Genomic DNA, 14,903 nt, shown 5'->3' with positions numbered 1-14,903 from the left:
CCACCAGAAGTCCATCCTCTTCTCCTCTACATCCTATGCCCCCGTCGAGTCCGAACCCGTAGACGACGCTCTCCTCGCCGGCAAGCCTGAAACTGACTTCTTCCTCTGCATTTGGAACTCCAAGGTTGGCGACGCCTTCAAAAAGCCATTACCTACTCTCTGTTCCGCTGCCGAGCAGGTTGTGGATGAGGCGACAGCACCAAAGACAGAGATCAAGTGCTGTGCATAGGTGGGAGTTGTGGGTCATTCAGGGCATGATTCATCGAGCTCCAATGAAGTCGATGAGACGTCGGACGAGACTTACCAAATTTATCTCAACCTTGCTGGGGACGAAACTGGGGCTTTTCCACGGCCAAATGGTTAGCTTCTCTCTCTTTTCATCTGATTTCAAAGACATTATCTTTCTCAACATTACGTTCAAGTGAGACATTTGGTGTTAATGTGGTTATGCCATGGAACAAATCCCGATATTCTTCTCTAAAGACAAAGAAGATGATAGAAATGGTTGTGTTTTGATTTGTTTTATTTGATTTTTCATCTTTCTTATGCATTCCTTAAGATCAAGGTTTGATTCTGTGTTTGGCTCACAAATTTTATTTTATTTGGCCGAATCGCTCTTCACTTGCTTTCCCTCTCTATGGATCTACTGCTTGATTTGTTTTATTTGGGCTTTCATAGAAGGGGCCCGAAATTTTGCCAATTGTATGATTTTTCTCTGTGTTTGGCTGCAGCTGTTGTAAAATGAAATTAAAAAAAAACCCTCTTAGTGATGTATGGAAAGAATTATTAAAATGAAATTAATTAAAAAAAATTGTGTTTGACTAGTTGTTAAAATTGAATGAACTCAACAGAAAAGTCTGCATATGGCATCTTTTGATAAAAAAATGAATGGAAAGACTGATGAGTTTGCTAATAGTAGTTTGTTTGTTTCGTGTAATGAGTTATGCTAGGTACAAATTCATGTTCTTGTGATTTACCTTTAGGCCAAGAGCATCAATTTTATGTTAAGAACCAAGACATGAAACAAAATTTGCTTATTTAATCTTAAGAATTGGTCTAATTTGATTATGAATTCTATATTTTGATTCAATGATTAGATTGATTAGATTGCAAGTATTTTTAGTCTTATATTTAATAGTTTATTAAAAAAATTTAAAAATGTCAATGATGGTCCCAAGTCCAAATGAAAAAAATGAAGCCCTCTCAATAAAAAATTTATGGCTCCGTCATTGGGCAATGATCAACTTTCGACTAATTGACATAGAAGGTGCAAAAGAAGAAAAAACAAAATATAAATGGGCACGATATTTTGCTTATCTATGGTCAATATTTTATTTTGAAATGTTATAAACATTTTAACATATGCATCAAAATCAACTGGTGCCGGCTAACATAAAAAAAATAATCAGATAAGATAGAATAAGCTTTTAATGTCAATAAAACTTCCCTTTCCAAGCTAGCAAGATAAAAAAAATAACCCGCTAGCCTTGTGGCTTGAACTTTCAATACTAGCCAGTTTCTTTTCCCGTGGTCAATATTAGCAATTTTATAAGTCTCTTTTGTATTGGTGTATTACAGGAACAATTATTATGTCCTCTAATCGAATGTAGAGCTACGTTCAGCCGTCAATAACATGGTACAACTTGGTATTGCTCGGTATTGCTCGGTTTTGGTTATTGCCGAGCAAAATCGACCAATATCGAGCAAAATCGAGAAATACCGAGCCATCCTGGGTCCGTTCCGGGTCGGGTTGTCGGGGCGCGCGGTGAATAGTGAGAACGCGTGGTGCGATTCTACTGGCGGCCGAACGTAGAGCTACGCCCTGTGACCGGACCAAATAAAAGTTCATATTACAGACGTTTAATACTATGCATCAAGGGCTGAATACTGTTTATTTTGTTGTATCTCTCATATGATCTTGTTTTGTGATGAAGTTTACAATTGATTACAAATTGTTAATGATAAATCAAATATGTACGTACATGTTAAAAATCATTCTTAAAAAAAAAATTGTTTTAATCGTTGTCATTGATCCAAAATGTAGTATTCTAACGGTTAAAATCGTCGCTATAGACCATATTCTAGATTTATAGGTGTTAAAATTGCTACCACATACCAATTGTCGAGCTTTGTAGGTGTTAAAACCTTTGTAAGACAACATTTTTGTAGCGGTTAAAACCGCTAAAAAATTTACCGTTGCTAAAAGTATATATAATACAACAATTTAAAAGGCGTTGAAGAAGCCGTTTGTAGGAATAACAAATACGACGAATATGCAGTTGATTTTAAACTGTTGCAAGAGAAAAAGTAGAAGTTTTAATCGTTGTCGTAGAATAAAAGAAGTATTGCGAAAGTCTGTTTTAATAGTAGTGAACTATTTGGTTGCTAGTTTTTTTAAAAAAATTTGTAAAAAATTATTTTTAAAAGTCATTTCAAAAATGTAACTTTACCATCAAAAAATATTTTTTTTTCCTACAACAAATTGACAATCACCTTTATAAAAAACTGCAGTGATATGAAATATTCATAAAATTTTGTTTATTAATACCATTTATAATTAACTGCTGATAAAGAATTGAACTTGTTTTGAGTTCTTCCGACTATCAGAGAAATTAATAGGTGCGGAGTCCGAACATTGTTCACATCAAAATTCCAATGAAATCAAGCTATATAATTTGTACCTAGGTACATACTCTATATAGAATTTATACACACACAACTCTCCTTGGCCTATTGGTTGAGAGCTTAAGCTTCCAACTAAGAGGTTCAAGGTTCGAGTCTATGTGTATGCGTTGTATGTGTAAGTTTGACTTTATTGACCTAAATGTCCCAAAAAAAATTTATACACACAAATTATGTGGCATGATTTTATTAAAGTCTGAACATGTTCGAACTCCAAGTCATAATTTCTCCCATGTGAATGATAAATTTATAAAATTTTGTTAGTGCTTTGACAAATATTCAAATATCCAATCAAAATTCATTTTTTATACACGAAAATATTCCGACCCGAAACTCTTATAAATCATATTTTATAACGCTTTGATTAAAATAGGAGGACACTAATATTATTTTAATCATATTTTTATGGTGCATGCATCATGCTTGCAGAGGTTGCAGATCATCATGCAATCTGGAGACAATCGCGCCATTCCCTATGCACCATCTTCACTTCCCCTTCAACCCGTGCTTCTCCTTCCTCCACCTCCGTCACCGCCGTAGCCATCGGAACCTTCCTAAGCTCTTCTAGGAGCTTATCGAGGGTTTCATAAGACGATCCTCCCTTCACCACCGCAGCCTTAGCTTTCTCCGCCAGCTCAGCCGCCCTCTCCCTAGCCCTCCTCCCCTTCTCCCATTCCATTAGCTCTCTCACCCCTTCTTCCACTTCCTTCCACCCAACCACCACTCCCCCCGCCGGGATTCGAAGCCTTATCCCAACGCCGATCACCTCCGCCACCATCTTCGCGTTAAAACACTGTTCCGCAATCATCGGCCACGTCAGCAACGCCACGCCGGCCGACACCGCCTCAAGAACCGAGTTCCAGCCGCAGTGGCTCACGAATCCACCGACTGCCATGTGGCTCAACACCTGCTTTTGCGGTACCCACCCTCTCTCTATTCTCCCCAAATTTGCCGAACTTTTCGGTGGCAGCCATGTTTCCGACCGCACGACCCATAGGAATCGGATCCCGGCCCGAACCAGCCCGTGGGCTACCTCGTCCAGCTGCTCATCCGAAATCTCCGCCTGCGTCCCGAACGCCATGTAGATGACTGATCGATCGGGCTGCCGGTCGAGCCACCGAATACACTCCGACTCGGAGCTGGGGTTCTCCACCGGTTCGGTTTCGGTGAGGAGGTTTAGCGGGCCGACGAGCCAAACTCGGCCTCCGGCAACCGGTCCGTAGAACGATTCAAGGAGTTGAACGTATGCCGGCGGTTCGATATCGGCGAAGCTGTTGACGATCACTCCCCAACTCTCGATGTCTGTTTGTGCGGTCGACTCCAAAAACTGATTCGCCGGGTCAAGTGGATCGACTGAGTTGATCACGGCTTCCGGTAAATCGGCTAAGGTGAGCTGGAGCTCCGGCGGTGCTCCGGCGACCGAAAAGGGCTCTTCTTTGGGAATATTGTTCCAGAGTGACTTGGTGAGCGACATGGAGAAGGTGGACATGCCGTGGAAGACTAGACGGGGGAGGCCTAAGCGGCGACAGATGGAGAGAGTCCAGCCTAAGAAGAAGTCGGAGATGAGGCAGAGGGGAGGGGATGGGAGCTGAGGAGGCTGCGGACAAGGCGGAGGAAGTGGTCGTGGAGGGAGGTGGTTGCGCCGAGGAAGGTCGGGAAAAGGGAGAAGGACGGTAGGGAATCCGTGGACTCGACGCCGGCGGGGAGATCGGGGTGGTTGGGAAAGGGTAGGATCAGAAGCTGGATTTTGGTGGCGTTGGCGCCGGAGGAAGAGAGGTGATGGCTGAAGAAGGGGACGTTGGCCGGAGTTGTGAAGAGAGTGACGAGGATGTTGCGGGAGGAAAGGGCGGCAGCGAGGTGGAGGAGGGGGATGGTATGGCCTTTGGATAAGAAAGGGAAGATGAGCACATGATCTTCTTTCTCAGCGGCAACCATGGCGGCGGTGGTCATCTTTGGCGTTAAGAAGGAGAAGGCAATATTTTTACAAGCTCCTTTGAGTTTCTCAAAGAATTATTAGGGGGAGGGGATTAGTTAAATAGGCGAAATTTTGAAAATGACTAAAAAAGAAACAAGTAGTCAGGTACAACTAATCAAGCACGGCTTAGGCTTAATGCTTTGTTAAATTTTTTTAATTTATTTTCTATCTGTTTCTGCGTCCATTACTACCTCACTCTCACAAAAAGAACATAATTTTTTTTTACAAAATTGAGATTTTTTTATACATAACATTTCAAACTATTAGTAATGTATATACATATCAAACATCCAATTTTTTGTATTTACTGATATAGTCCCAAAACCTCCCTTTTCATCTATTCTAACTTTTCATTTAAGCCTCGTAAAAAATCCCTATCTGCCTCAGTGTCGTCTTCCCTTTGGTCAAGCGAGTGAGTGTCTTCGTCGTCCAAACCCTCCGCCTTCTGCATCTCTTTCGTCGCATTCGAGTGAGCATCTTCTTAGGTCGGCAAGGTTTCACATCATTTTTTTTAACATTAGAAGGCCTAATGTTCGCTTTTCGTTTGCGCCATTTCATTGATCCTACTAGGGGTGTCAATTTCGGGTCACGGGTCGGGTTCAGGTCGAACCCGGAACTGACCCGGGTTCAAACGGGTCAACACTAACCCGACCCGGGTAGACAAACGGGTCGGAAAATCGAACCCGGACCCCGATCGCGGTTGCCGGAGGTTGACACGACCCGGACCCGGTTTTTGGCCGGCGCCAGAACCGGCGCAGACCGAGATGCGAGCGCGGCGTCGGACGCGAGCGGACAGCATCGCGCGAGGTCTGGCCGGGCAGCGGGCGCTCTGGCAGCGCTGGCAACGCGAGCGCGCGGCGGCAGCGCTCGTGCGCGTGCACGCGGGCGAGGTCCGAGCCCGGGCCAAGCGGGCGCGCACGCGTTCAGTGCGATGCATGCGCGCAAACGTCAGCCGTCATGCCCCCACAATTCGAAATTTGCCCAATAAAACGTTGCGTTACCCGCAACCCGCCGTCAATCCAACCCACCGTTTTTAAACGGTCGATTTCTGAACCCAACCCGACCCATTTGAAATTCGGCGGTTCAACCCAGATTTTCCGGGTCGGGTCGGTCGGTTTTCAGTCGTGTCAAATATTACACCCCTAAATCCTACTTTGGGTTTTTCCCTTCTTATATGTTGTCGTAGTTTCATTGTTGTTGTTTTGCTCTTCATCTCTGTCTTCTGTTGTTGTTGTTGCTGATCGTCTTCTTCATTCTTCGTTACTATGTCTCTCTTTGTGTTATTGTGAAGGTCAAAGAGTTTTGATGTTTTTTTGGAAAATTTAGAGAGGACGTTAAAGTTGTTCGATAATGTCAAGGCACCATTTGTAATAAGATTAACATGTCAAAGCCATATGAAGTTGACATCGGGGAATGCTATACATTGTAAACATTTCGTTCCTTATTTGAAGTTATATTTCTAATGATGCTTATAATGAGTTCGAGCTCCCGGCAACGCCAATCATTAAATCCCATGTAATCAAATAATTGTCATTAAAATTTTCAAATGTACATTATATACAACATACAAAATCTGTAGTTAAAATCAACACACAAACATTAAAAAGAGAAGGTATGAGAGTCATAAGAGACCAAAGATATTTTATAATGGAAAATCTAAAATGGGAAACCCACGGGATCTGACTCAGTTAAAATGATTTTCACTGATTGTTTGTGTCATATTTCAAATGATACACTTCCGCGAGGGAGAAGGCATTGATCAATTATCATTATAGACACATTAAAATTGTTATGTAGTTGAAAGATATATGATATGTGAGTTTTTTCTAAAGAGCATTGCTTTGTCATCGGCCAGAAACCGTAGTCGGGCAACTGGTTCGGAGGGGAATTCATCGGCGTATCGACAGTGTCAGACGACCAGTATCATTGGGAAGACTTGTGTCCGAGGTCCATAGTCGACATGTGGGTGAGCGTTGCAGGGACTGTATCAGCAATTTATATGTTGGTTGGAGAGACCAAATTTGGTACGGTGGCGGAGTTGTTGAGACCATAGTCGACAATTAATAGAGCTAAGAGGTCGTAAAGCCATTTTCTCCCAGATCTCCGGACGATCAGTACAGTTGTGCGAATGTTTCTGGCTGCATGGGTTTCTGGACGAAATTGGATCGTCTGGACAAAAATTTACAGAGCCAAATCCGTCCAGGACGTAATTAAATCGCGTCTGACGAAATTCGCTCCAACCGAATCTTCCCGGGGGACAAAGTTTCGATTTCCCGGGACGAAATTTTCATCGTCCGGACGATCCTCTGATATATATAGAAGAAATGAGATATTTGAAGAGAGAAAAAGCCCAGGAAGAGAAAATCGACAGAAAAAGCAAGAAAAATGATTTTTGGGGCACTCCGGTCCATTTTCATCCGTTGCTTTAGTTTAAAGAAGTACCGACTCGAGGAAGCACATTCCGCTTTCTCAATTTCAAAATGAGGATTTTGATGAATTTTATGTTTTGAATTTTGTTTCCATTTACGAATTTTGGTATATTTCTTTTGACAAATGGTTTTATTTAATTTGATGTCTTGAGATCATAATTATGCACGTTTTGAGTATTTTCTGGAAGATTTTTACCTGATATTTTGGATTATGCGGTGTTTTAAGTGAACTGCAAATTATCAGGATGTTGAAAAATATTTTGTCAGTAAAATGAAAGTCTTACAATATTGTTGTGAATGTTCTGTGGTAATTTGGTAACTTTCTGAATCTGTGAGTTTTGTGTAAATTTCGTATACTGCCGTTATGCCGCTGAATTTTCGTACGATTTCTGAAATAAGATGATTTGAATATTTAAAGTGTTTTTGTGCTATCAAAAGGGGCTATAAGGGGTCAGAATCCGTTGAGATTCTGTAAGTGTCAGGGAAAGGGGCTATAAGGGGCCATAATCCGTTGAGATTCTGTAAGTGTCAGGGAATGGAGACATAAGGGGCCAGAATTTGTCGAGATTCTGTAAGGGTATGGGAATCTAAAATCTAATATGTGATATGTTATCTGGAATATGATGTTTGATATCTGAAATTTGTTATGTGACTTATCTGATCTGTTTTATGAATCATCTGATATATGTACGATTCGGGTTATTCCGTATGATTCTGTCTGCTCTGTGACTTGAAAACTTTATGATATCTGTACTGAACGCCGATTCGACATGACTTCATTTTCTGTATTTGTTATGATTTATGATTGAATAAGCATTTGTTTTATGATTTTCGTACGGCTTTTCTGATGTGCGTTTCTGACGATTTTGATTGGTGATTGATGTCTTGCTGAGCTGTTAGCTCATCCTTGTTTTCTACATGGTTTTCAGGTTCTGGGAAAGAGAAGGAAGTTGTGGATTAGCGGTCCAGAGTCTGATCTGTGATTAGGTATTTTGTACTTTTGATTTTTGTACAGTCAGCAACCTAGCTGTGATTTTACGATGGTCAAGTGGAAGTCTGACGGTGGTCGGCGGTTGGGTGGAAGTCTGGCGGTGGTCGATGATTGGGCGGTGGTCCGACAACGATCAATGGAGGTTCGCCGACGGTGGTGCTGGAGTTCCTGAAGCCTCGGAGCTTTCCAATATGTAGTTAAAGGTCCTCCTTAATGTAGAGAGTGATGGTTTATTTATAGATTTTTTAGAGTATCATGACTCATAAATATGGGGAAGTTCCAAGGCAAATTTGGAATGCTCTATCGGCCGGCCCATATTAATTCCCTAATCATAAGGCATTTCTGAAGTGTTTAGGTGCCTTAATGATGTTGAAATTCAGTGATCTTGGGCTCATTGGATTCGTTTTACCGAGCCTCTTGATTCGACTATAAGCTTGCCATATTTGGATATCATTTGGTCATCGATATTAGGCTTTAAACATACCAATTAAGCTTCGGACACCGATTTGGACTTTTTTGGGCTCAGATTGGACTGATTGTGATATCGTTGGGTTCGTCTCTTCAAGACATTCAGTTTGACTATAAGATTGTTGACATTGGAGTTCATATGATCCCGAATTTAATTTTGTAAATTTCCAATTTGAGTATGCCTCGAGATTTGTGCACGATCAAGACTATTTTTGGTGACTTATCGACATTCATTAATGAACATTATAAGACAATTATAAAGCCTATTTAGACTTTGATAAAGATGCTCAAAATTTTATTTTCGAAGGAACTTTTAATGTTATATTCTCAAAAAATTATCATGATTGGACACGAATCTCGAGGCAAAATCGAGCCGAAAACTTCAAAAATTAAATCAGGGATCACCTGAAATTCAATTTTAGCGAACTTATAGTCAAATTCAGCGTCTCGGAAATATGAACTCAATGACACCAAATTCAACTCAATCCGAGCCCAAATGAGTTCAATAAATCAAGCACTTGAAGCACTGTTGGGAAGTTAAAAACATAATTCGAGTTACCAAACGATTTCCAAATATGACGTTCTTATAGTCGAATCGAGCGGCTCGACGAAACGAATCCAAGATCGCCAAATTCCAACATTAATAAGACCTTCAAATGTCTGACGAATGGTGCACGATCAAGGGATTCAATATCGGCCGTCCATTGACCGCTCTCTATTTACTCCTGATCTCACACATATTTACAAGCTATGCCACTCTAGAATATCTATAAATAGACCCCTCATTTCTCATGAGGGGAGACCAAAGCAAGAAGAAGGAAGAAGAAGAGAAGGAGAAGAGAGGGATAGGAGGGAAAAACTCCTCCTCGACCACCGCCAGAGTTTTGCCCGCGCCGAAATTCTGCCGGACTTCCGAACAACGCTGGAGTTCTGCTCAACGCCGAAATTCTGACTAACTTTCGAACGACGCCAGAGTTTTGTCCAACGCTCAAGTGACGCTAGAGTTCTGCTTGACACCAGAATTCCACCCAATTTCCGAAAGACGCTGGAATTCTACCCAACCTCCGAAGGACGTTAAAATTCTGCCCAATCTCCGAGTGACGCCAAAACTTTGTTCGACGTTGTAATTGATTTTCTCCTGAAGAGATTCATTGTAATATGATTGTCCTAAATTTTAAGGACGAGACAGCTTCTTGTATTTCAAGCAAACGCTAGTGAAACTTTTTTCAACTAGGTGTGGCCCCATGTTTTTTCCCTTTCTAGGATTTTCACGTAAAGATCCTAGTGTTCTTTCATCTTCTGTTTGTGTGCTGGATATCCGTACAACGCTGAGACGTGAACTTTCTAACTCTATCATTGCGTATATTCTAGTCCGCAACATTTATATTGATTCAAATTTTAATTTCAGTAAACGAACATATAAATGGGATGAAATTGAAAATTGGAGCAAACTATTTTTAGGTAAATTTTGATGTGAGAACAAATTAGATTCATATAAAATTGTTAGTAAATTATTAAAATATCTGACGTCCCATTTCTATTCAAATACATAATAAAGCAACTTACAAGTCAAATATATCTTAAAATCCAATATCTATATGTGATCTCATATTTAGTCTCTGTTTGGGACAACTTTCTTACTGCTTAAAGCAGCTTTTCACTATAAAATTTAATTTTGATACTAAAAAGCTTCTTTAAGAAGCATTAAAATAGTCACCCCAAATGAAGCTTTAAGTCTTAAATTAGTTAAAGTTTTTAATTATTAGTTCTCTAAGATTTAGGCTTTGTTTGGGGCGACTTTCTTATTATTTTTTAAAATAACTTTTTGGTTAAAAAAATTAATTTTTGTACTAAAAAGTTATAAAATAGCCGTCCCAAATCATGCCTTAATGTTTTAAATTATATATCATATAAAGGTTTTTTATAAATGAAATGTGCTTTATTGGGTGGAGTATTTATGTGATCATTAAAAAATAAAAAAACCATCTATACACTTTTTTATCAATAAATATCTTTTTGTGACCTTCATAAAAAAAAAAAAGTTTATTTGAATGCTTTTAGCAAAATAGGTTGTTAAGCCTATTAATTATGTATTAGCTACAACGATTAAAATCAATTCATTAATATCCATCCAAAAAAACTGTAATAACTAAGCAAAATAACTGTAATATATGTACTTTAATTCATTCATATATTTTCAAACATTCAGCTCATTTAACAACATAATATGATAGTATATATCTATTATCTAAGGCTTCGTTTGGGATGGCTTTTTTGTTGCTTCTTAAATCAGCTTTCTAGTTCAATAATTAAAATTTGTGTACTCGAAAGCTGCTTTAAGAAGAAACAAGAAAGCCGTCTCAAACGAAGCCTAAGATAACTATTTTCGTCTTAAAATTCATTAATAATAGAATCTTATGTTTAATTTGAGACAGCTTTTTAAAGTAGTTTTCTAATACAAAAATTTCAAGCTTAAGAAATTTTTGAACTAAAAAACTACGTTAAAAAGTAGTTAAAAGGTTATCTTAAACTAAGCTTTAATATGTATAAAAAAAATCTTACAAGTTTTGATTGAAAGATATGAGAGCTTTGCGTTATCGACTTCACCAAAACGAATCGTCGAACGCCATACAACTTAAGAGAAAATTAAAAGTAGAGAGCAATTAGAGGGGAAAATGAAACATTAAATGAAGCAAAATAAGATTATATTTGTATCCCACCCCTTACTCATTTAAATTTTTTTTTTGTCAAAATTTTAAACTAAATATCATTAATAATTAAATTATGCGATTAAATATATTGTAAAAAATTTAAAATAGGCATAGTCGACTGTTTAACAGGCGACTTGCTTGCCCAATCAGCTTCCAGGTAGCATTAAAATTTTAAAAATTCTTCTAAAAAATTAAAAGTATTGAAGCCAGTTGCCCATGAAACAGGCGGCTCGTTAGGCCAATTAAGTCAAATTAAAAAAAAAAAAAATAAAGACAAATTTATACACATCACATACATACACTCAAATCTAAAATTCTTTATTGATAGCCAAAACTCATAACCAATAGATCAAGATGAATTGAGTCCTTATTTAATATTAAAAGTAAGCTGTTTTTAAAATTGAGCCTGTATTTGGTCAAATGCGGGAGTTAATGAAAGCGAAGATGACTTGTTAATGGAGCCCACAAGCATGATCATCACTAGCCGTCTGATGTGGATTGGAAGATTATGATTTATGTTGACCAAAAATGAGGTCCATGTCAATCGGGCCCATTAATTTATTAAAGAAAATTTTAAAAAATATTTGAATGGGCTATGCCCACAATTTACCAAAATAATAATTGTTATAATAATAAATGAGAAAGAATGTATTTTACTATTTTGAGATAAATATAATATATAAATAACTAAAATTATATTTATTTAAAATAAAATTGAATAATTTTAGGGTTTATTTTGTTTAGTATTTTATTATTATTATTATTTAAAATTTATAAATTGAGTTGACTTTTGGGCTTCAGATCCTTAATTTGGACTCATTTGGGCTCAGATTGAGTTGAATTTGTTGTCGTTGGGTTTGTATTTCTGAGACGCTCAGTTTGTCTGTAAGTTTGTTGAAATCGGAGCTCATATGATCCCAGATTTAATTTTTGAAGTTTCTGGCCTGATTTTGCATTGACATTCGTGTCCAATTAAGATAATTTTTGGAGTACGTATCAATAATATATAAATAACTAAAATATATTTATTTAAAATAAAATTAAATAATTTTAGGGTTTACTTTCAGTATTTTATTATTAGAATATTTTAGAATAAATAGCTTTCATTCACAAAATGTCAAACAAGAATGATTATTTTTATTTAAAATTAATAAATTGATTTATCAAATATTATACTTAAGGTTTTAGAGCAAATTCAACGTTATTTTTTAATATTTTACTTTGGGCCAATAAGATTATTTTTTACTTTTGTTTTTACTTTCTCTATTTTTATAAAAATGTGTGTGATGTGTCATGTTTATGATATCATCATGGTGAAATTTCTTCGGCGGCCTCTCACCGTTTCTTTTTCTTATTTTATTTTTTTACTTTTTTATTAATGAAAAATTCTGAATATTTTGACTTAATTGTATTTATGATATAATTTTTAATCATAAAATATATCTTAAAGAAATATAGATTAACTTTAATTAATTATTTATTTAGTATAAGCATCTTAAGATAAATAATCTGATGGCTATGGGATTATTATTAATATCTTAAAATAATCGAGGAACGACTATGAAATCTTATTTAAATAAATTTGTTTGTCATATTTTCATATCAAAATTATTTTGGGTTATATGATTAGGGATCTTTCTTTAAAAAAAAGAAGGAATATTATTAAAAATATTTGTTTGTTTGCCATTTATGACATTATGAGAATGATTACTTTTCTCTTATTGTTTAATTTTGGAAGATAGCTAGCTTAGGAGGATTCTATGGCATTTAGGGGCGTTGGACATGATTAGGGTTGATATATCATCAAAAATTTATCTTGATCAGACACAAATTTAAAGATAAAATCAAGTTAAAAGCTTACAAAATTAAATTCAGAGCCATATGAACTACGATCTTAGCAAAGTTATAGTTGAAATGAACATCTCGAAAAGACGAACCCAACGACACCAAATTCGACTCAATCTGAGCCCAAATAGGACCAAATCGAAGACTCAAAGTGATTTGAAAGGTTCAAATCATAAATTGGGTGATCAAACGATCCCTAAATGTGACATGCTTATAGTCAAATCGAGCGGCTCGACGAGTCAAATCCAACTAGCCCAATATAGTCAAATTATGATATCATTATGACATTCAAATGACCAGTAAACAATCAATGATTAAGGGGATCGATATTGGTCGTCCATTCAAACCACTCACAACTTACCATTGATCTTCCTCATATTTACTTGTCATGCCACTATTAGAAAGTAGTAATTATATCCCTAATTTCTCATAAAAAGAGGAGGGAAGCAAGTAAGAAAAGGGAGAGAAGGAATAGAGAACAATTAGAGCTCTCTTGCCACCAAACTCCTCATCGACCATTGTATGACCACCGATCGTCGTCGGACTATTGTTGGGCTTCTGCCCGGCCACCGATTGATGTTGTGTGAAACCCCTTAAGTAAAAGAAACCAAACTCTTAAATATTGAGGTGTCATTTGGTGTAATTGTTGGAATCATTTTTAAGAAACTTCATAGTTAAGCGTGCTCATCCTGAAATAATTCTGGGATAAGTGATCTACTAGGATGTTACACAAACATGACAAAACCGTGAGGCTTTCAGGCCAAAGAGAATAATATATAAATAATTAAGAATTTGAGCTGTTACAATTATACACTAAAGTAATGAAGCAAGGCATTATATAGACAAAGGTACCAACAAAAGCTTTAACCTCAAAATAAATTTAAGTTTGCTTCCAATTATTTTATTAGAGCTTTTGTTTAGAATTGTATCATTTAAGTTTTGCTTTATAAATTATCTCAAATGTATCTAGCTATAGTTTTCCTCTAAATTAGTTTTGCTCACATAATATATATGACACTACTTAAAATATGAACTGAAATAATTTCTCAATTATTGTTAATGGTTAAAAGCTGCAATTGAATTTTGAAATGAATGAGAGTTTCTCAAAGCACCACAACTCCAGGTAACAATAGTGTCGGCAATACTGTATTTGACCGTGTTATCAGACTTAAAGAGTTGATGCGAACACTTCAAAGTGATGTGAGATAATTTATGCAAAATTACCAGGGACAACATCCTTTACCAGGAAGCTCGACTATGATATGTAAAATTAAAAATTAAATATTTTCATTTATAGATTTATTTATCATTTTAATTTTCACTGATGACTTTTATATTATTAACAAGGAGTTAATGATCAATTTTCGTTTAATTGACATCCAAGATATAGAAGAAGGAAAAAGAAAATATAAATGATCACGATATTTTGTTTATCTATGACCGATGTTTTGTTTTGAAATGTTATAAACATTTTGATTTTATGTCAAGCTCTAGACTATATGCATTTTGATATATGATAATATAGATTTTATTATCTAAATAGTTTCAACGCTCGATATTACTTAGCCCAGATTTACTAATGTTTGTTATGCATGTTCAACATTTGGAAATCTTTGTTCATCGGTGCTTTTTTTTTTTATATTGTTTTTACATATGCATCTAAATAAACTGGTGCCGGCTATCATAAAAAAAAAATAATCAGATCGATAAGATAAAATATGCTTTTAAAGTCAATAAAACTTTCTTTCCAAGCTAGCAAGATAAAAAAAGTAATCAGCCGGTCTTCAATAAAATCTCCTGTC

The 14,903-nt window shown here is 36.8% G+C and overlaps 2 protein-coding genes across 2 annotated transcripts; both read right to left on the bottom strand.

Moving 5' to 3' along the window:
- Positions 1-2,884: 2,884 nt before the first annotated feature.
- Positions 2,885-4,589, bottom strand: LOC110098991 (anthocyanin 3'-O-beta-glucosyltransferase-like). The gene has a single exon (XM_020825972.2). It carries the CDS (start codon positions 4,169-4,171, stop codon positions 3,125-3,127), a length of 1,047 nt encoding a protein of 348 aa, XP_020681631.1. The 5' UTR covers positions 4,172-4,589; the 3' UTR covers positions 2,885-3,124.
- On the bottom strand, positions 4,228-4,681 carry LOC110099012 (UDP-glycosyltransferase 90A2-like). Its single transcript, XM_020826017.2, has one exon. It carries the CDS (start codon positions 4,630-4,632, stop codon positions 4,228-4,230), a length of 405 nt encoding a protein of 134 aa, XP_020681676.2. The 5' UTR covers positions 4,633-4,681.
- Between the last annotated feature and the right edge of the window lie 10,222 nt (positions 4,682-14,903).

Source organism: Dendrobium catenatum, unplaced genomic scaffold (assembly GCF_001605985.2).
Source record: "Dendrobium catenatum unplaced genomic scaffold, ASM160598v2 fragScaff_scaffold_156, whole genome shotgun sequence".
In the NCBI taxonomy this organism is placed as follows: domain Eukaryota; kingdom Viridiplantae; phylum Streptophyta; class Magnoliopsida; order Asparagales; family Orchidaceae; genus Dendrobium; species Dendrobium catenatum.
Note: the sequence above shows the minus strand (reverse complement) of the source record. Positions and strands in the feature narration are given on the sequence as shown.